The sequence below is a fragment of the Spermophilus citellus genome (genome assembly GCF_964194105.1).
Source record: "Spermophilus citellus genome assembly, chromosome: 7".
NCBI lineage: Eukaryota > Metazoa > Chordata > Mammalia > Rodentia > Sciuridae > Spermophilus > Spermophilus citellus.
In genome coordinates this window covers 55936052-55959885 of record NC_138188.1, presented here as the reverse complement: position 1 = coordinate 55959885, position 23834 = coordinate 55936052, and the positions used below count along the sequence as shown (strand labels likewise).

The 23834-nt window shown below is 32.7% G+C and overlaps 1 protein-coding gene across 3 annotated transcripts in view; it reads left to right on the top strand.

Annotated features, from left to right (window-relative positions):
• The window catches only part of IFT80 (intraflagellar transport 80), a 142633-nt gene that overhangs the window by 83861 nt on the left and 34938 nt on the right, over positions 1-23834 (top strand). For all 3 annotated transcript variants that reach the window (XM_081302445.1, XM_081302446.1, XM_081302444.1), the window contains 4 exons: positions 5038-5156; positions 7806-7880; positions 11592-11755; positions 21268-21332. In XM_081302445.1, the coding sequence (XP_081158571.1) occupies positions 5038-5156; positions 7806-7880; positions 11592-11755; positions 21268-21332 (423 nt within the window). The remainder of the gene's footprint in view (positions 1-5037; positions 5157-7805; positions 7881-11591; positions 11756-21267; positions 21333-23834) is intronic.

Below are 23834 nucleotides of genomic sequence, written 5' to 3'. Positions count from 1 at the left end.
TATATAACAGCGGAATGCATTACAATTCTTATTATATAGAGATAGCTCAATATTTCATATTTCTGGTTGTATACATAGTATACTCACACCAATTTGTGTCTATACCTGTATTTCGGATAATAATGATCATCACATTCAACCATCATTAATTACCCCTTGTCCCCTCCCTTTCCCTCCCACCCCTCTGCCCTATCTAGAGTTCATCTATTCCTCCCATGCTCTCTCTCCCTATTGGCACTTTGTTTTCTATACAAATAGACCGACTATATATTTGGAAAAGAACTGGAGAAATGTGATCTCCTACTATAGAAAGACATTAGGAAACAACTGGATATATTGTTTTGCATTAGAGAAACTAGCATATAATTTAGCTTTAAAACTTTTACATCATGTTTCTAGGAGAAGATGCTATTTTTGAAATTTAAAAATGTCTTTGGGAGCTCAGTCAGACTTCTGGTGAAGATAGTGTCATAAGTTCACTGAAATCATGTTCATGTTATTGTTCTAATTAAAAGTCACCTTAGTACTGGGACCAGTGCTTCCCCTACAGCCTTCTCAAGAATGCTTTCTTTTATATGCCACATAACTGGGTCTAGAAGTAGGATAGGTATCTTATTCCACAGCACTGATTCTAAACCATTAAAATCTCCTATTCTTTAAAACATTTCATTTCCTTAGAAACATTTCTTATCAGAGTAGTTTTCTCTTTGCATTCATTTCCCCCTACTTGTAGAAGAAGTAAACAAAGATATTAGTCTTTTTCTTCTTGACTGGCTTCTTTTTTAAAGACTTTAAAAAATGTCTGAAAGATAAGAACTATTCTCATTTAAATATAACTGTAGTGACCCTGCACATTTTCCCAATGGTTTCCTAATATCCTTCCATAACAGCAGAATAGCAGATCAGTTATTTTTGAAATATATTTTTATAGTTGTTCTATTTACATCAGAAACAGTCCCACATTGCATTTAGTTAATATGTCTCTGAGGTCATTTTTAAGTCTGAAACATTTCCTCCTTCATATGTATAAATATATAAATATTAATATATGAAATTTATAATTTATTAAACCAGGTCATTTGTTCTTTTGAACGTATTGTATTCTACATTTACCTGATTGTATCTTAATGATATATTTATATATAACATGTTCATTTAGTCCTCTATATTTCCTATAGACTGGTTGTTAGATTTAGTGCCTTGATAAGATTTTAGAGTCTTAAGAATTTTAAAGAATAGTTTGTACATGATACTGTTCATTTCCTATTACATCACATCAGCAGGCACATATGTTTGCTTGTCTTTATTCTAGTAATGTTTTGATCAGTGTGTTTAGGTATTATAAGCCTGATTCATCTGTCGTATAGTTTCCTATTAGGCATCTTACCTTAATGTTTTTAGTAGCCATTGATGACAGTTGCCTAGATTAATCTAATAATTTCTTTTGCATTTATCATCTAGAATTCTTATACCTCATCAACCATTTGATTTCTATGAAGTGAGAAAAGCTGAATTATTTTCCTTTATTTACCAGCTTTCCAATCATGGGTTGTTTTCCTAGCATGCCAAATTAGTTTCTTTTCCTTTTTTCTTTCTTCCCTTTCTTCTTCTTCCTCCACCTCCTCCTCCTCTTCCTCTTCTTTTTTTTTTTTTTTTTTTTTTTTTTTTAGTACTGGAACCCAGAGGCACTCTACCACTGAGTTACACCTCTAGCCCTTTTTATTTTATTTTATTATTTTTTTAGTTGTGTAACAATAATTTATTTATTTTCCCCCTTTTAATTGGTGCATTATAATTATGCATAATAGTAGGATTTGTTATAATATATTCATACATGATCAAAATAAAAAGTATAATTTGATCAATTTCATTCTCTAGTACTTCCCCTTTTCTTTGCCTCCCTCCTACTGATCCCCTCTTCTATTCTACTGTTCTTCTGTTTTTCTTTTTCCTTTAATTTGTTCTAATTAGTTCTATATGACAGTAGAATGTATTTTGACACATTGTACACATAATGGAGTACAACTTCTCATTCCTCTGGCTGTACATGGTGCAGAGTCATACCAGCAATGTAATCATACATGTAATGTATATAGGGTAATAATGTCTGTCTCATTCTGTCATTCTTCCCATCCCCGTAGTCCCACCCCTCCTCTCACTCCCCTCTGCACAATACAGATACTCCGTGCCTAATAGAGAAAAAAGTAGGCCCAAATCTTCATCATGTCGGATTAGGCTCGACTTCCTTAGCAAGACTCCTTAAACACAAGAAATAAAATCAAGAATTAATAAATGAGATGGACTGAAACTGAAAAATTTCTCAGCAAAAGAAATAATCAATGAGGTGAAGTGAGAGCCTACATTTTGGGACCAAATTTTTGCCACATATACATCATATAGAGCACTAATCTCCAGGATATATAAAGAACCCAAAAAACTTAACACCAAAAAAACAAACAACCCAATCAATAAATGGGTTAAGGAGCTAAACTGACACTTCTCAGGGGCAACAGTATTTCCTCTGCTTGAATCCCGAGTTAGGGAGTAAGAAGGAATGCAGCCCCTATCTAGTCTGTTATCTTGGATCTGACCCCCTTTTTATTTTTTATTTTGAGACAGAGTCTCACTAAATTGCCCAAACAGGCTTGGAACTTTTGATGTTCTTGCAGGAGCCACCTGAGTTTCTGAGATTGCCAGCATGTACTGTGCCTGGTTCCAGTGAATTTATTTTGCGTTTTTATCATTGTAACTTGGAGATGTGAACATTTTTGGTGTATTTCAGCCATTGCAGTTGTAATTCTTTTTAATGATCAAATTGTTCTATCTTTGGCCAATTGGCTCCTATGTTCTTTTGACATTATTTCAGTAGTTTCCTTGCTTTCTTGTGTGACAGTATATTCTAGGCTTATTTTGTGCATTTCCTATCAGACTTGAAATCAGCCATTTTTCCAGGAAGCACTATCTTCTGTTAGAGGGAAATGTTACCTTTTTAAAAAAATATTTATTTTTTAGATTTAGTTGGACACAATATCTTTATTTTATTTTTATGTGGTGCTGAGGATCCAACCCAGTGCCTCATGCATGCCAGGTGAGCGTGCTACTACTTGAGTCATATCCCCAGCCCCATTGTTACCTTTTTTTAAAAAGAAGTACAATTTACTGAAGAATAGAAGAGGGAACCCCATAGCAGGTTTTTCCCCAGGGAAATGTTTTTATAGACTGTAGTTGGGTGCTGTATGGGCTCATTTGTACTGATTTGATCAATACTTTTAGACAAAATGTTTTTGTTTCTGATAGATAAAAATATATCATGAATATGTACTAAGGTTCGTAATTTGTGTTTAAAGTTAAGAAGTTTTACTCTTTGTTTGTTCTTGGCAATTGTTTTCTCTTACAAGAAAATTTTTGTTCCTAAACACATTAATGATGCCATGTATGTTCTAAAATATAGTTTTGAAATAAAAAATGTAGATTATTCTAATAATTTGTTATTGAATACCATTTAGTATTTCTTGTTTTTTTCAAATACAGGCAAATCCATGTAACTTCATGTCCTTCCCTTAGATAAAACATATTATACTATATATATTGTTCTGCATCTTACATTTTTACTCTATGTCCCATAGATCACTCCATATAACTGCCTCATTGCATCGTACTGCTATATATTATTTGTGAATGTGCTGTAGTTTATTCAACCTGTTGATAAACATTTGGACATTTGCAGCCATTTGATATTGCAAATAGAGCTATAGTAAATAGCCTATATGTATGTTATTTCATAGTTTTGTTTATCTTTGTGATAGGATTCTAGAGTATAAGCTTTATTTTGCTTTCTCTTGTCATGGTGATGGCATATTGATGGGGATGGGAGTTGGGGAACAGATCATTAAAAAATGAAATATACTTGTCTTAGTCTGCTCAGGCTGCTATAATAAAACCACATTGGGGTAGCTTATAAACAACAACAAAAACATTTTTCACAGTCCTAGAGGCTGGAAAGTCCAAGATCAAGGTGCATGCAAATTTGATGTCTAATGAGGGCCCACTTTCTGACTTATAAATAGTGCCTTCTTGTCCTCACTTGGGAGTGGCAAGGTAGTTCTGTGGACCTCTTTTAGAAGGGCATGAAGTAATTTGAAGAAGTACTTATAGGAAGTTTTACTTTATCCTCCTATCTTTCTTTTCATATCATTTAATTGCTTATTAATACCTGATACATTATTTTTAGAAAAAAATAACATTTGAGGAGAATTGTAGGTACAATTACATTATTTTTCTCTTTCTTTTTTTAAACCTCTTATTATACTGTCTTACCCATTCTGATATTGACCAGATAACTTGGTAAGTTTAACTCACTCAACATTTTTATTGATTTGTTGCAGTTGGTCCATTACCTTCAAGATTTTAGGCAATATTACCAAATGTTAAAATCCTTACAAACTAGAATGTTATAAACCTTTATAACAGTCTTAATTATAATAAGCAAATCTTCTTGTTAATTGGTCCTTAGCCTTCTTATATATTATCTCTGTGTTTTTGCATCCCCCACTCTGTGCAGCTTGGTTTCTTTACTAATAACTCCTACTCCACTTTTGATTTTTAAAGCAATTTTATCTCCTGTTGTAAAACCTAATTTAAAAGTAAAATCTAATCTAAAAAGAGATATTCTTATTGTTTTTGGCAGAAATCATGTAGTCTTTTTCCAACTTATCTGTGCCATCTTCATTTAACTATATCTCAGTGTTGGAACATTTTCACTTTTATCACTCCATTGCTATAGCATTCAGTGAGGCTTGCAGGTTAAAATTTTTTGTCTTTTCTATTTACTTTTAAGAGATTATCTATATTTGTACTTTGTTGGTTTTTATACCCACGTGTTTAATATCTTATTCCTAGTTGAAATCTTCTTTTTATGAGATTAGGTAATCAAGAGTGCATTGAATTTTTTGTGTGTTTCAAAATCTTGCTAACATTCAATTGAAATTTTGATGTGTTGTAATGTTGCTTGTTGGTATTTCATTTTTTCTTGTTTAGGTTCGCAACGTTCTTAATGATGCAGTGGATTTGCTGGAATTCCGTGATAGAGTCATTAAAGCATCTTTGAACTATGCACACTTAGTTGTTTCAACATCTCTTCAATGTTATGTGTTCTCGTAAGCATCTTGCATTTCTTAAAAATTCAGTTATGTCGTGATGATAAATTTTTTTTAGTTTTTTTTGTAGGTGGACACAATATCTTTATTTATTTTTTTTAAATTTTTATGTGGTGCTGAGAATTGAACCCAGTGCCTCACGCATGCTAGGCGAGCGCGCTACCACTTGAGCCACATCCCAGCCCCTATGATGATAAATTTATTTTCAAGTTTTCATATCATTATTGTTTGGCTTAAACTTAATTTTTCTCAAAACCTCACCTGTCCTGAGCTTAGCTCAAACCAGGAAGTGAGAAAAAGTGAGCAATGAATGAGCAGTGAAAATATATCTAATATATGTACATCAAATGTTAATGATCACTTTTATAATAGGAAATACCTTCTCTGAGATAGTGTTCACTCTTAGTTTCAAGGAATTTATTGTATATATGTTTTTCAAAATTTAGAGCTTAGAAGCAGCTGATAAATGATGGGAAAAGGAAGCATCCATTTACTATAAGAGGGGACAGCTAGCATCCTGATAACAGACTTATTTAGTATGGATATAATAGCCCAGGGTAATCATGGATGTTTGTATTGATGGCCCAGAATTCAAAAAATGATGGATTAAAGGAAATCTATTCAGTATATTCTGTATTGGAAGGCAGGGAATGATTCAATAAACATTTCCAGGAAACTTGCATGAAAAACTTAAAAGGACATACTGTTAAACATACAACTGGCTTTCTGGAAATAAACAAACCTGATTTGCAGTTTTGATGATTTCCATGATGTAAAAATATTTCTACCAGGACCAATTTTAAGCTGCAATGTGATTTCATGCAAAGTTGAAAGGAGATGAAGAATTGCAAACCATTATATATGTAGTATTGCTGCCATACAGATAAAACAAAATTTCAGGTACAAAGATAATAATAAAAGATCATAAAATAACCTAGAAGTGATATTTTGAATATCTATTACCTTTGTTTTTAATATAATTTACTTGATAGTAAGTCTATAAAATTTCATTTTACATCCCAGTTTTATTTAATTTTTTTTCTGATTTAAAAAATTCTTGAAAATTTAACAACTGGTCCAATCTGACTATACTTTACCTCCAATTGAGTCCTCAACTATCCAGAAAACTTGTGTAATCACTATGATACTTTCAAGGGTTGTGAATACTTAAGGATTTAAGAAAACATTTTTAAAAACATTGTGCTTCTATTTATAATAGAGATCTTTTTAGTTTGAGTTTCTTTGTTGTTTGAAGAAAACATGGTGTGATTATAGTTTAATTATTGACTATAAAATTGAGGATAGAGAATATATGTCTTACTCATCAGAACCCAGCATGTTTGAATGAATTAATGAATTGAAACATGTATAATATTTTCTTAGAATCCTAAAGCCCAGTAATACACAAAACAAAGGTATTAATTTAATTGACAACTGCTGTATTTTTTAGAAATCCTTACTTAACTCTGTGTAAATCTGCTGCTAATCAGAATCTGCAACTCAGGAACTAACAGCCAAGTCTGGAATAATGAAATAGGAGAAACAGGAGAGTGAATAAAGAAATAATCAGATCACTTTTATATGAATTTTTCTTCTTAAATAATAGGAAGAACAATAATAATTCGGGAAAATTAAAAAAATACAAAATTAAAACTTGAAATATGGGAAAAGGATTAGAGAACATGGGAAAATCTTATAATCACTTAATATGGTTATTTAAATAATTTTTATTGGGTTGAGAAAAATAGATCTTTTTAGTTTGAGTTTCTTTGTTGTTTGAAGAAAACTAGGGCTCTCCATTGCGCTAAAAAAGGTATTTATTCTACTAGTTACAACAGATAGAGCATAAAATTTGAATCTGTAGGATTCCTTTCATTAGGTCTTACTCACATTAGAGAGTTTGCTTTCAAAAATACCAACATTTGGGCTGGAGATATGATAGAGTAATAGAGCACTTGCATAGTCGGTGCAAGGGCCTGGGTTGGATACCTAGCATCATTTTCTTACCTTCCCCAAAGCAAAGTAAAATACAGCTCCTATTTATTTATTCTTTGTCATTTCAATTTTCTTATATTACCTAATATGTGGCAAAACATAATATGTTTAACCTTCTCTCCTGTCTGGTTGTCAACATACTTATTGTTATAAAATATTTATTAAAATGAAATACCAGGGAGCAATAGTAGAAATGAGGAGGTCTCTGGACCTATCATCACCAAAAAGTTTCATTAAATTAAAAAAACTACTCATATTTTAGGTAATAATAGGTATCATTTATTGAGAAATTTTTATCTTTTATCTTTAACGTTAGTATTATTCCCATTTTATGAGAGCTAAAGGACACAGTGATTAAGTAGCTTATTCTTAGTATTCTTTAATTCATGTATTGTAGTACCTGCAGTAGGTATTTGTTGAGTGTTAGTTGCAGGGGACAGAGAGTCTCCTTTCTAGTTGGGGGTACAATCTAGTTGCGGGTACAGAACAAATAATTTCAGAGCAATATTCTACATACCTTAATAGAAGTACAAATAAAGTTACTGTGAAACTAAAATCACTATTTAAAATGAGTACCTGTATACTTAAAAGAGTATTTTAAATGTTAATTTAGTATTTTAAATGTTAATAATGTTCCTTTTATCTGTCTTTTAGTACAAAGAACTGGAATACACCACTTATATTTGATCTTAAAGAAGGAACTGTTAGTTTAATTCTACAGGCAGAAAGGTAATTTGTTTATTATGTTTACCTATTGGATTTAGGGTTAAAATATTTCATGTAGGGGCAAAGCAGTCTTTAAAGCATCCTACTTACATAACAATATACTACTTATTTGGAATAGATTTGTTTATATTATAGGTTTAAAAATTAGAAGCAATAAATATGCTTTTTAGATAAGAAGTCCTGAAACTTTTTAGTCTCAACATTTTTTTTACATTTTTAAAAAAATAATTGAGGGTTATATGTAGGTTATATTTCAGCATTTTCTGTATTAAAAATTAAAACTGAATAAGAAGGAGAGAGGAAGGATGGGAAAGGGGAAAACATGGAATGAATTTAACAAGATCATGTAACATGAACATATAAATGTACCAAAGGGAATTTCACCTTTGTGTATATATAGAAAGTACCAATCAAAAGTAAATAAATAAAGGAACAAAAGAAAGATTAGTAGAATAGAGGAAGGGGGAACAAGGGGAGGGTGAAGGGGAGGAAAAGTGGAAGGAATGGGGATTAAAATCAAATTCCTTGGATATATGAGTTTTGTCAAAATGAACCTGACTACTGTGTGTAACTATAATGCTTTAATAAAAAAAGGAAAAATAATTAAAACTGACAAGTTTTAAAAGTATTGATTTATTTTAAATGTTGAGTTCGTTATAACTGAACATTGGAGTAATGATATGAGAGAATGGGAGTGAATCAGGCAAATAATTATGAAATAGTTTGAACCTCATGGTTTCTCTATTCTCTCTCTCTCTCTCTCTCTCTCTCTCTCTCTGGTACTGGTGATTGAACTCAGGGGCACTTGACAACTGAGCTACATCCCCAGTCCTGTTTTGTATTTTATTTAGAGACAGGGTCTCACTGAGTTGCTTAGTGCCTTGCCATTGCTGAGGCTGGCTTTGAACTCAACAATCCTCCAGTCTTAGCCTCTTGAGCTGCTGGGATTACAGGCGTGTGCCACCATGCCTGCTTCCTTTCTCTTTTCTTTCTTTGTTTTTCTTTTCCTTTCTTCTCCATCTTTTTCCTTCTTCCTCTCTTTTATTCTTTTCTCTTTTTTAAAAAAGATGGACACAATATCTTTATCTTATTTGTTTTTATGTGGTACTGAGGATCAATCCCAGTAACTCATGTGTGTGAGGCAAGGTACCACTAAGCTATAACCCCAGCCCCTATTCTTTTCTCTTTTACTCTTTCTTTTCCTTCTTCCTTTCCTTCCCTTCCCTTCCCTTTCCTTTTTCTCTCTCTGTCTTTCCCTCCCTTCCCCTCTGCTGAAGATTGAACCCAGGGATTTGCTCATGCTAAGCACACACTCTGCCTCTGAAGTACACCCCAGGCATAACTTTGTTTTAAAATATTGGTTGAAATTCATTGATTTCATAACCCACTGCTGGGCTGTGACCTGAAGTTTGAAAAATAATATTCTCTACAAAGACACTGAACTGTGTAAAAGACTAAGGAACTTGAGACCAGTTAACTAGAGTAAATTAGGAATAGATATTACTCCAGGAACCTTCAGTTTTCTGTGAAAACTATCAGTCTGTCATGTACAGTGATATCCTACTAAAACAAAAATTAGACTTAGGAAAGCTACTCAATAAAACCTGGAATAAAATATGGAAATATAATTGATATTTACCTAAAATACTTTTACAGTGAAACAATGCACTTTATTCCTTATCCCTTTATTCATCACCTAGGCAGCTCTTAATAGTGTTTCTTATCAGGTTTTCTAGCCCACAGCTTTTTATAAATAGAAAACTAGAAGAAAGTGCTGATGAGCTGTTAAAGGCTGGCACAATGACAGGAAGAAAAGTGACTGCCTGGCAAGGGAATATAGAGAAAACTAAAATTACAGAACTGTGCAGCTGAGAGTATAATTATTCTGAGCAACAACAGATTCTCATGAGTATCAAAGCTATCATTTTGTTACTGAAGAATATAGTCATCATACTGATGATATTGAGTGATCAAGAAAATGTTATGTTAAATTTTACATATGTTTAATGAAATTGAAATGTATGATTCAATTATTAATTATAAATTTTTAAAACAAGTCATTTTTGCCATTTAAAAGTTAAGATGTCAGTGTCTAAAAACAATATTTCTGAAATGATTTTTACTTCAGGAGTTTCAAATAAATTTATTTGTTACACATTGTTTATAAGTATATTTATTGGATATTTTCTTTGTAAAAGCATATATTAATGGCATAAATAATTAAGTAAAGAATATTTTTAGTTACCTCCTACCACTGGTCTTATTTATGCCGTTAGAGATGTTAGCCCATAGAAACAGGGTATTTACTTAAAAGTTAAAAGCTAGTGTTCTATTTAGAAAAGAAAAATTTTTAGTGATAACACAAAGAATATATACTAATATAATGTGTCACTTTGTCAAGATCAACAAACATTGTTTTCATACACTAATGGGTATGGCCATATACTGATATGCAAAGAAAAATGCTTCAATTAAATGTTACCTGTCATTCCTTAGGTATTAATTTAGTTGAAGTGTGTACATAATAATTAGTAATTCCTGAATAATTAGAATAATTAGTAATTCCTGAATCAATAAATAGTTCTGAATCAAGGATATTGAGACCCTGAACATTTTTTTTACAATAATGTTGTCAACACAAAGTAAAAGCCTCACCAATTTAGTTGTATGTGTACAAATCAATATTACCTTTCAAAAGGAAGTTTAACAGTTACATTTTAATTTTGAAACAATTTATATATATTTTTAGTTGTTGGTAGACCTATATTTTATTCATTTATTTATCTACGGTGCTGAGAGTCAAACCCAGTGCCTCATATATGCGGGGCAAGCGCTCTGCCACAGAGCCACAATCCCGGCCCACATATTAAATTTTTAAAAGTATATATCCTTTAATCCAGTAATTATGCTTCTAGAAGCTATATATGAATTAAGTAGAATAGATATACAGAGATGTATGCACACTATAGACACTCACTAAAACAGTTAATTTAATTTGAAATTAATATCCATCACAAAAAGTGAGTTAAGAAGTAATTATGAAAATGTATCCATATTTTTTTTTGCTATAGTTATCTCTGTAAAGGTAGAGTCACAAGAAGTCTTTTGTTTTCTCTTGTTTTAATTATTTCTTACAATGTTTATCCTTTTTCAAAGGAAAAATGTAGTAGCCATAAAATAGTTATATAAGCCAATAAAATATTGTACAGAGCCCTATGCCTTAATATTAACTGTCAACATAGGAAATGAATCTGAAACCCTGTTGTAAAAAATGTGTAGGGTTTATATGTGAATATATACTGATGATTGGTATATGATTTTAAAGTCAGAGAAGCATCTTTACTTTGTATTGTTATTATTATTTGGATTTTATTATTTAGATTTAGATTTTTGCAAAGGATATATATATATATATATATATATATATATATATATATATATATTTTTTTTTTTTATACTGGGAATTGAACTCAGGGGCTCTTAAACACTGAACTGTATCCCCAGCCCCCAGTGTTTTTAGTGAGACAGGTTCTCACTAAGGTGCTTAGGGCCTTGCTAAGTTGCTAAGACAGACTTTAAATTTATAATCCTCCTGCCTCAGCTTCCTGAGCTGCTGGGATTACATGTCTGGGCTAGGATAAATTATTCTTTAATATAAAATGAAAATATAGTATCTTCCTCTCTAAGAACATATTTTTATTCTTTATTTTTTAGACATTTTCTTCTTGTAGATGGTGGTGGTATCTATGTATATTCCTATGAAGGGCGCTTCATTTCTTCTCCAAAATTTCCTGGAATGAGAACAGATATTCTTAATGCACAGACTGTGTCTCTGAGTAATGATACTATAGCAATAAAAGACAAAGCTGATGAAAAAAGTAAGTACATCTTATAATTTTCCACAGCCAGTTTCCATGAAATTTGTTAATGCTATAAAATTTTTATAAATTAACTTGCATTTTCTTATCTATTAATATGTTAACTTTATGTGACAGTCATAAACTTCATGATTTGTTCTAAATTTGAATTACATAAGAACTAAAGTTGTTATATCATACCCAATTGATAGAACACATACATATTGTTATAACAACCAAGATTGGTGGTAAGACATAAATCTTTATTCAGTAGCTATTGGTAGAGTTTTAATTAAAGATTGTGATCTTAAAATGTGTATTATTTTTTTTAATATTCCTGTTTTCTTCATTTGGTAACAGAGTGAATATTGTACTTCATTATACCATTTGTTTTGTTTACATGTTTTTAAAATTAAGTTAATGAAGTCAGGCACAGTGGCCTACAACTGTGATCACAGTTGGGAGGCTGAGACAGGAGGATAGCAAGTTCAAGGGCAGCCTCACCATTTAGCAAGACCCTGTCTCAAAAAAAAAAAAAAAAAGAGTGGGGAGAAGGGGACTTTTACCATATCACTCAATGGTTAATCACCCCTGGGTTTAATTCCTGGCATCAAAAAATAAAAAATGTAAGTTAATAAAGTGGAAGAAAGGTATGAATAAAATTTCTATTAAAACCTAGGCCAGTTTAGTATTTATAAATAACTTTGTTAAGTGATTTGGAATTTCATAGTACAGTGAAACCATTTTATTAAGGTATCACTGTATTAAAGATTCAATTATCTGGCAGATATTATAGAATTCTTACTGTGGGCCAAATACTTTTTTTTGAAGATATAAAAAGGAACAGATAGTTTATTATATGTTTGTTTATTTTCTATACTATCTATCTACACATGCTGTGAAGCAAACTAATGTAAAGTGAGGGATTAGGGCATTCTGGAAATGAGGAAGGGGAATGACTATAGCAAGGATTCTGAGATGAGAATGCTTGGCATGTTAAAAGGAATTGCCAGAAGGCCATGTAATTGGGTGACCATGAAAGAGTAGCAAGAGATGAGGACAGAGAGAGAGGCAAGAACCAGATCACAGAGACTGGACTATGGTAAGGATATAAGCATACAGGAAACTGGGGAGGTAAGCCTTTTTATCTTATAGGCTTTTACCCTAGTTAAGTAAGATGGAAGACAAAAAACAGGGAGGAAGTTTTGAAGGGGTTTGTAAATCAGTAGTTCTGTTTTTGTCATGATATATTTAAATGCTTCATAGACATCAAGCAGAGATGGAAGTAAACCAATAAATACAGAAAAAGCATTTGACCAAATAGAGAAACCTTTAATGTTCAAAATACTAGAAAAACTAGGGGTTGTAGGAACATACTTCAACATTGTAAAAGCTATCTATGCTAAACCCAAGGCCAACATCATTCTAATGGAAAAAAATTGAAAATATTCCCTCTAAAAACTGGAACAAGACAAGAATGCCCTCTTTTACCACTTTTATTCAACACAGTCCTGGAAACTCTAGCCAGAGCAATCAGACAGATGAAAGAAATTAAAGGGATACAAAAAGGAAAAGAAGAACTCAAACTATCCCTATTTGCCAATGACATGATTCTATATCTAGAAGACCCAAAAAATTCTACCAGAAAACTTATGGAACTCACAAATGAATTTAGCAAAGTATCAGAAAATAGAGTTAACATTCCTATACATCAATTGCATTCCTGTACATCAGTGATGAATCTACTAAAAGAGAAATTAGGAAAACTACCCCATTCATAATAGCCTAAAAAAGAAAATAAAATATTTGGGAATCAATCTAATAAAAGAGGTGACAGAACTCTACAATAAAAACTATAAAACACTAAAGAAAGAAATTGAAGAAGATCTTAGAAGCTAGAAAGTTCTCTCATGCTCTTAGATAGGCAGAATTAACATTCTTAAAATGGCCTTACTACCAAAAGTGCTGTACAGATTTAATGTGATTCCTATTAAAATTCCAATGACGTTCTTCATAGAAATAGAAAAAACAATCATAAAATTCATTTGGAAAAGTAAGAGGCCCAAAATAGCCAAAGCAAGAAAGGTTAAACAGGAGACATCACAATACCAGACTTATACTATACCAGACTTATACTTAAATTATACTACACCGCTATAGTAAGAAAAACAGCATGATATTGGCACCAAAACTGACACATAGACCAATGGTGCAGAATAGGTGGCACAGAGACAAACTGACATAAATATAGTCAGGTCTTTCTAGACAAATGTACCATAAGCATACATTGGAGAAAAGATAGCTTCTTCAACTAATATTGCAAAACCACAGGAAATCCATATGTAGCAAAATGAAATTAAACCCCTATCTCTAACCCTGCACAAAAATTAACTCAAAATGGATCAAAGACTTAGGAACTAGAACACAGACCCTGGGCCTAATAGAAGAGAAAGTAGGCCCAATTCTCCAACATGTTGACTTAGGAACTGACTTCCTTAACAAGACTCCTAAAGTGCAAGAAGTAAAATTAAGATTCAACAAATGGGATGGAATCAAAACTAAAAAGCCTTTTTACAGCAAAGGCAACAATCAACAACATGAACAGAGAACCTACAGAATGGGAGCAAATCTTTACCACATGTACCTCAGATGGAGCATTAATCTCCAAGTTATGTAAAGAACAAAAAACTCAACACCAATAAAAAAAAATAATACAATCAATAAATGGACTAAGGAACTGAACAGACACTTCACAGAAGAAGAAATACAATTGATCAACAAACATGGAAAAATGTTCATTATCTCTAGCAATTAGAATACAAATCAAAACTACTGTAAGATTTCATCTCACCCTGGTCAGAATGGCAATTATCAAGAACACAAGCAACAATTAATGTTGGTGAGGATGTGGAGAAGAAGGCACACTCATACATTGCTGGTGGGACTGCAAATTGGTGCAACCATCATTGAAAGTGGTATGGAGATTCTTTAGAAAACTTGGAATGGAACCACCATTTGACCCAGGTACGCCACTCCTTGGTTTATACGCAAAGGTCTTAAAATCAGCATATGATCAGCAGTGACGCAAATACTAAAGTATGGAACCAAACTAGATGCCCTTCAACAGATGAAAGGATAAAGAAAATGTGTATATATACACAATGGGATGTTACTAAGCCATAGAAAAGGATGAAATTATGTCATTTTCCAGTAAATGGATGGATCTAGTACTGTCATGCTGTATGAAATAAACCAATCCCAAAAGACCAAAGGCAGGATATCTTCTCTGATATGTGAATGCTAACTCATAATAAGGGGGTTAGTGGTAGGGAAGAATAGAAGTACTTCGCATTAGACAAAGGGGAATGAAGGGAAGGGAGGGAGAATGGGAATAGGAAAAATAGTAGAATGAATTGGACATTACTATCCTATTTGCATATATGATTACACTATCAATGTAATTCCACATCATGTACAAACATAAGAATGAGAAGTTATATTTCATATATGTATAAAATGTCAAAATACATTCTACTATCATGTATAACTAATATGAACAAATAAAAAAAGAAAGAAATGAAAAATAAACAACAGGGTAAACAAGTACAGGACTCAGGAGAGAAGTTGGGTGTAGTGATTTAAATGTAGAAGTTACTGGTATACTCCTAGTGCTTAAAGCCTTGGCACAGAATGAAATCACCTGGGAAAAAGTGTATATAGAAAAAGAAACCAAGTACTGACTGAGCACATTGATATTAAAGACAAGTAAGAGAAAGAGGAGCTAGTGAGATAAGAGGAAAACCAGGAGGGTGAATAATCTCTAAATCCTAGTATACAACTATTAAATAGTTGTTTCTCTTTTTTAATGCATGTTATAAAACATTGTCTGTTACTGTAACACTTTACTAAAAAAATCTAACTTGAGTGTTTAGTTCAGGCCATGGAAGATGAAACTAAGGAGCTAGGAAACTATCCCACTTTTTAATTTTCAGTATTTTCAGGTAGTATCACCTCTCATACTCTAAAATAGAGTAATTCTAGCTATTTAGGCTTTCTTTGAAAGAGGACATTTGGTAGTTGATTTGTTTTTAAACAACTTCATTTCTGGCTAAAAACTTCAATAAAAGTGTGTGTATTTCCAACTGAATATAAGCTTATTTTTTCTATAATCAATTTACATACAAAACATGTTTTACTACTACTATTTTTTTTTTTCAATACTGATGATCAAACCCAGGGCCTTACACATGCTCGTCAAGCACACTACTGCTTATCTACATCCCAAGTCCTTTGTAATTTAAATTTTATTTTGATTCAGAGTCTAACTAAATTGTTGAAATTGGCCTCCAACTTGCTGTCCTCCTGCATCAGTCGCCTGAGTTGCTGGAATTACAGGTGTGCACTATTGCACTTAGCTTATATTTCAATAGTCTTTATTCTTCTGATAATTCATAAAATTTTAGAGCTAGAGGAATTATGAACATTTCCAGAAAAAAAAAATATATATATATATTTATATGCCAATAATTATTTTATTTATATAAAGTTTGATTGTTAAGCTATTGACTATTAAGCTATAACTATTTTAGTTATGCAGTTAGTTCTATTTTGCTATAAACAGAAAATCACAAAGACTAAAATAAAATTATTGTAGAACATGAATAAAATGAGAGGGAAGGGCTGGGGTTGTGGCTCAGCAGTAATGTGCTTACCTAGCACGTGCGAGGCCCTGGGTTCGATTCTCAGCACCACATAAAAATAGGTAAACGAAATAAAGGTATTGTGTCCAACTACAGCTAAAAAATAAATTTAAAAAATAAAGTTAAAAAATTGAGAGGGAAAATACTTTCCTATTTTGGCTAAGTAAATGTATATTCTAATAATAGTAAACATAATTGAAGTACCTGGCATCTTTAACATGTAGAGGGAGCCATCTACATGTGATATCTTATTAATTTGAGAGCTCCTTTATAGTTAGGTTTCTTGGGTCAAGTATAGTACTCTACATTGTAATAAGTGCTCAATAAATAGATGTTGGTAACTTTGAATGTCTCTTTGGGTGATTAAGTACTAGAATTACTGCTTTTACCTTCCTTCTTTCCCCCCATCTACTTTGCAGAGATATGCTTTGATATTTGTGTGGGTAATTATTAGAAAGATGTCTGGGTGTGTGGAAGTGGAAATTAAGGAGCAGTTGTTTATGTCTATAAGCAACTCTTAGCTCCCAGCTCCTTAGTTGTTCCCTCTGCCAGTTTCTATTATATGTGAACACTGAAACACAGGTCTAACCTTCCATAGATTAGATCTACTTACAGTTGAGGGAAAAAGTAGATGAGTTCATCCACATATACCTAGCTCTATATAATATGTACAGTTAGAAAAAGAATAGAAGGCTTTTTTTAAACATTATTCATTTGTATAGCTATGAAAATAATTGGCTTTAGCCAAACCCAAAGTACTTTTTAAAATGGAAGACAAATTTTTTTCTAATTTTTCTTTATGTGTTTAATTAAGATCTCTGCTATAGTATTTTTTTCATTTTTCTCAACATAATTGATAATCTTAGAATATAACTAAATATTGTAATGGGATTTTCTCTGTGAATATAGCCAGTAACCAACCTCAAACTTAAGCTAATAATTTATTAAAAATATGGTCTTCTTGAATTAAATATGCTTTATATATATTATTATTTGTATCTCAAAACCACTATCATGTTTGAGAGTAGGAGAAACTTTGGTGAAACCGAAAAGGGAATAGAGGCAGCATTTGTTTCAGGCTTCTGCAGAACATCATAGAAAGGTTGGAATTGGAGATAGAGAACTTCAGATTATAAGTAGTGATTGATGTCATGAAAATAGAAAAAAAATGGGGAAAGAATATATTGTGAAAAGGCAACCAAGTATAGGTACTGTGGGACACACCTGTAGTCCTTCCCAGCAACTCAGGAGATTGAGGCAAGAGGATTGCAAGGGAAACTTAGTGAGACCCTGTCTCAAAAAAGTAAAAAGGACTAGGGATGTAGCTCTTTGGTAAAGTGCCCCTGAGTTCAATATCTTCTACCAAAAAATAAATAAAAATTAAAAATGAAGCCAACCAAGAACAAAACCTTAGGAACAAAGGTCACCAAATGAGGAGGAACTAGCCAAAGAGAATGAGGGATGGTCCAGTATAAGAGATCATCAGGATATACAATCAATCAACAAATACATGAAAAAATGCTCACCATCTCTAGCAATCAGAGAAATGCAAATTAAAACTACTCTAAGATACCATCTCACTCCAATAAGAATGGCAGCCATTATGAATACAAACAACAATAAGTGCTGGTGAGGATGCGGGGGGGGGGGGGGGGGGGAGGGAGGAGGCGGGGGGGGGGGCAAGGTACACTCATACATTTCTGGTGGGACTGCAAATTGGTGCAGCCAATTTGGAAAGCAGAATAGAGATTCCTTGGAAAGCTGGGAATGGAACCACCATTTGACCCAGCTATTCCCCTTCTTGGACTATACCCAAAAGACCTAAAAAGAGCATACTACAGGGACACAGCCACATCAATGTTTATAGCAGCACAATTCACAATAGCTAGAATGTGGAACCAACCTAGATGCCCTTCAATAGATGAATGGATTAAAAATTGTGGCATTTATACACAATGGAATATTACTCAGCACTAAAAAATAATAAGATCATGGCATTTGCAGGCAAATGGATGGCATTAGAGCAGATTATGCTTAGTGAAGTTAGCCAATCCCTAAAAAAACAAATGCCAAATGTCTTCTCTGATATAAGGGGGATGACTCAAAATGGGATAGGGAGGAAGAGCATGAGAAGAAGACTACCACTAAATAGCGAAGAGAGGTGGGAGGGAAAAAGAGGGAGAAGGGGAGTTGCACGGAAGATGGAAGGAGAACCTCATTGTTATACAGAATACATTTATGATGTTGTGATGAGAAAAAGAAAAAAAAGTGTCACATTAGATTGAATAGAGAGAAAGGATAGGAGAGGAGGGGAGGAGTAGAGGGGATAGGAAGGACAGCAGAATACAATAGACAATATGATTGATGTATGTACATTCCATGTATGTATTATATGTCAAAATATATTCTGCTCTCATGTATGACTAAAAAAATAAAAGTTAAAATTAAAAAAAAAGAGAGATCATCAGGAGAAAATAATGTTACATGTAGCCCACATAAGTTTGATTTAAACATTGGATCACCATAAGGGAATTTCATCAATTCATCCAACCTCAATGTTTTGATCCTAGTAACGTTTGCTTTATTCAATTCATTTCGTAGTAACTGTTTAGAGATATATTCCCTCCACCCCCATCTGCCCAGTTGGAAGGAGTCCCTTTATCTATCCCCATTCTCTTGGGAACCATTCTAGTCTTTTTTTTTTTTTTTTTTTTTTTTTTACCATTTAAGATGGATTTTATAACTGCTCTTTTACAGAAAGTTATTTCCTATAAAACACCATGCAGGCATAGCACATTTTTGCTTTTCTTTGAAAAATTTCTCTGCCTTCTCAGACTTAATTCTCATGCATCTTTTTGCAAAAGACTCCCTCTCCCCAACCTCCTAATACAACCAGGATGCAGTGTTCCTTATAAAGTTAGTTACTTTCTTTTTCTTTTTTAAAATTTATATATGATCTAGTCTTTTTTAATAATTTGTTTCAGCATAACTTTTTCCTTTGAAAATAGCTCTGACGGCTGTACCTGGAACTGACTAGAATCGGGATCTTCCCTAACATATTCCTTAGTAACGTTCCTGAAAGAAGAGCCTTTGATTTAGACTGATCAGAATTTATATTTGGCCCACTCTTTACTTTGACTTTAGCTTTTACAGTTAATAAAAACCAAGGAATTGCATATTTTTTTTTCCTTATTATATTTGCATTTTCTTATGCATTTAGTGAGCCAGTTCCCTGGAAATTGTATGTATCATCTCTAAATTCCATAAATAAATTTTTACTTCCAATAACTGATTGCAACATAGCTACTATTTCATACCTTAAATGATCCTGCGGCCACTGAAGAATCAGAGCTTCCTCATCTCCTATCCCTTTATCATTTTCCCAAATCAAATGTTTCAGTGCGTCAGGGTCATCCTAGTGAACCCTTATATTTCCTGACTCAAACTATTCTATTTGTATCTAAACTGGTTGTACTATAATTCATTTCTGACATTACCTGGAGTTAGCACAAACCCAAAAGCTTAAGGATAAAGTGTTTAACACAAGACTGCCTTCACTTTAGATATCAGCCACCACTTTGTATAAATTCAGGGATTTTTTTTCTATTTTATTCTATTACCTCCTCAAATTTGATAATTCACTAAAACAACTCAAAGGACTCAAGCTATCTTATGATTATCGTTTTATTATAAAGGATACACAAAGAATAAGGCCTGGCAAGGAACATAGAGCTTCTGTGTCCTCAACTCATAGCAATTAGTGTTTTCACCAACGAGGAAGCTTTACTGAACTTTTCTGACTAGAATTTTTATGGGGTTTTATTACTTGGCATAATTCATTTAATCATTGGCCATATTGATACAGGTCTTGGAAATCAGGAACAGGTTCTTATCCCCAGGTGTTGAAGATTAAACACCTGAGAAACACCCAAGCAAACATAGAAAACAAGGCTTATTTAAGAAAGAGACAGGTACAGAGACAGCAGAGAAGGGGGGCCCATAGCTGAGAATTTGGGGGAGGGGATGGTCTTGTCTCATTTATAGATCCCAGAATCCCTGTTTTAATCCCAGCTTAAGGAGCAGGAGCACAGGGGTAATCACTTGTGCATTCCCAGAGGTGTTAGCAACCCATTTCCTTTTCTTTGATAGCCAACCCTCATCTTTTTCTAAGATCATTTATTATCTAGCTGACTACTTGTCCTTTGCCCCTATCTCAATATGCTATAATCTTTAGTCTTATTCCTATCTCCAGAGGTCAGAAACATAAAAGTTCCATCCTTCAAATCACATGCTTGGTGCTTTTGATTATCAGCCTCTGTCCTGAGGTTTTCCAGGTACCCACCAAGACTCTGATTAATATAACAAAGAAAGTCCTGTCACTCAGGAAATTTTAAGGGTTTTTGAAGCTTTCAGCCAGGAACCCAGGATGACAGAAAATTAGCAGCACATGTTGTCTGGCATCATAGCACCTGACACATTTTTTTCTTTGTGAGATGTGATTTTCTATGATGTATGGGTCTAAACCAGAGATAGCAGAATTACAAATTTGAATTTCCATTGTTGAGCCTATAGAGAGGCATTGATGCCTTAGATAAATAACAGTTTTAAATAAATGTATGTTTTAGGAATATTCAGTTCCACTGTTTTCATAAGGAATGTAACCCCATTAATAAAAAGGAATTTGATGCTGTTGTTCTTCTTTGCTAATAGATAGATACTCAGAGTTTCAGAGAGTTAAATAATTTCTTATGAGGATTATGATAATTCTCCCAAAATTTACCAATAAAAATGCTAATATAAAACACCATGTAATGTTATACCTTTTTTTTCAAGTAATCTTCCTTTTTGAGGCATCAACTGGAAAACCACTAGGTGATGGGAAGCTTCTTTCTCATAAGGTAATGGACATTAGCTATTTCTAATGTAAATAACTACTTTTTGTTTACTTTCAAAAATAGTTTCAAGGAGGAGAACAGAAATTAGTCTTATATTTAAGATCAGTGTGCATTCTACATATTTTGCCTAAAAATGTCACAAAGACTAGGCACAGATAAAATCTGCAATAGGAAGCTATTATGAAAATTAATTGAATAAAAGGATCTGACTTATATGTCTATTTTCTAGGCTTTTTAGTGCTTTTCAACAGCATATTTTATACTGATTAAGCTTTCAGGACCTAGCAATAAATAAAAACTAATTTTTATTTTAAACTTCTTGCAGTTTTTTCATTGATTTATCCTTAACCAGCATTTTCTTTAAGACTATAATTACTCCATAAAGAAGTATAAAAATTTTTTATTGGCTTTTCATTTTTTTAATCTTAAAAAAAGGAGCTCATTATATTACTGTGTCAAACAAGTGATGTGTTGGGTCTTAAGATGCTTTTAACTCAGTTGTTTTATACTTCTAAAAAACTGTTACTCTAAATTATATTTTTCTTTCTATAAGTGCTGTTTTTAAATTTGAATTGATGTGGTTCAGAAATCAAAAAACATGAAAAAGTTTTCCTATTATATCTGTTACTCATGAATACAGTTACTCCCTATCAAATAAATAACCACTGTTATTAATCTCATATATACTTTCATAAATTTTTAGTGTATGTACAAACAAAACTGATATTTGATCTATTTCCTCCTCTTAACCAAAAATATAGTGTATAGCTCGGCACCTTGCTATTTTCACACAACGCACTATTTCTGGAGATTTTTCAATATCTATACATACTGTGCTTTCCCAATCCTTTTTCCTTCTACCATATAATGTACATTTTATGGATATATCAGAATTTATTTAACCTGGGCCCAGAGGGTGGACACTTAAGTCCTCTCTAGTCTTTTGCTTTTATAGTACTACCAAGGTGAGTTACTTTGCATATACATCATCTTGCTCCAGTCCTAGATCTTCTTGCTACAGTTCTAGTATAACTGGCATTAATTCATGAAATGTTTCTGGCCCGAAAGATATGAGCATTTGTAATTTTAATGAGAGTTGTCAAGTTATCTTCCAAAGAGAGTGAATCAGTCTCACTAGGAATATATGCATTGCCTGATTCCCTACAACCTCTCCATTATAAGTCATTTTAAATCAAGATGAAAATTTTTCCTTTTCAGTAGAAATAAGTTTGTAAAAAATAAATTTCCCAAATAATAACAACCTAATCTAGAACTCAAATCTTTGTGTTATTAAATGAATATTAATTAGTACAAGGAAAAGTAGAAGGTTCTAATGAACAAAAAATTACTGTCATCTCCCACTACAAAGAATGACTCAGGATGAATAGAACAGAAATAGAAAGAGTAGAACTAGAAAATGGGGAAGTCCTGCTGAATGAAAAGGTAGACTCCTCCCTTTTGTGCATAGGTATTATTATCATTATTGTCCATGTTTAATTTTGATGGGGATTAATGCTTGGGGATTAAACCTAGGGCCTTGCACTTGCTAAATGGTAGGTGCTTTATAACTGAGCTACATCTCCAGTCCTTTTTATTTTTTATTTTGAGAACAGGGTTTCACTAAATTGGCGAGGGTCTTGCTAAGTTGCTGTGGCTGGCCTTAACTTGCAATTCTCTTATGTCAGTTGCTAGGATTAGAGGTGTGTGCCACTACATCTGGTAAAAATCAATTTCTTTAAAAGGTTTCCATTTTGAAAATTTCTAGCTGTATATTTCATGCATGTCTTAATATACATAGAACAAAATTCTTTACTTCCTTAAAATATAAACTGTGGTATTCCAGAAAAGAGCTGCATTTAACAAAAAATGTATTTGAATATGACCTATCAATTTGGATAGACGTATATTTTGTTTTAAAAGGTGTTAATTACAGACTTGATGGCATGATCATGATTCTTATTGAATTTACAGTTCCTAACAAAATCTTCAGACACAGTAGGCAATAAATAAATCCCTGGACACTGTGGCATGCACCTGTAGTTCCAGCTACTTGAGAAGCTAACACAGGAAGATTGCTTGAGGCCAGGAATTTAAGACCAGCCTGGGCAACATAGTCAGACCATGTTCTGTGATCCCCCAGAAATCCCTTTTGGATTGAATTGAAATGAATCCATTCTAAACCATTTCTAAGTTATAAGAAAGTTTATCTTACTAGCTAATATGGTAGCTTAATGTAGGATGCCAGAAAAACTCTTATTTCTGGAAAAGCAATGGTCTTAGAATCAGGAGGCTGAGTTGTTAAGTTTCAGATCTGTTTGGTACCAAATTTTTCTGAGCAAAATTGCTTAACAAATGTGGGTCTGATTTGCAAAATAAGTATTATAATAATACCTATATAAGATTTCCTATTTCACAGGAAATGAATATGAAGAATCTATAAAATCTAAGGCTCTGGAAGAATGAAATATTTCTACATATGTCCAAATTTTATTTTTAACTAATTCT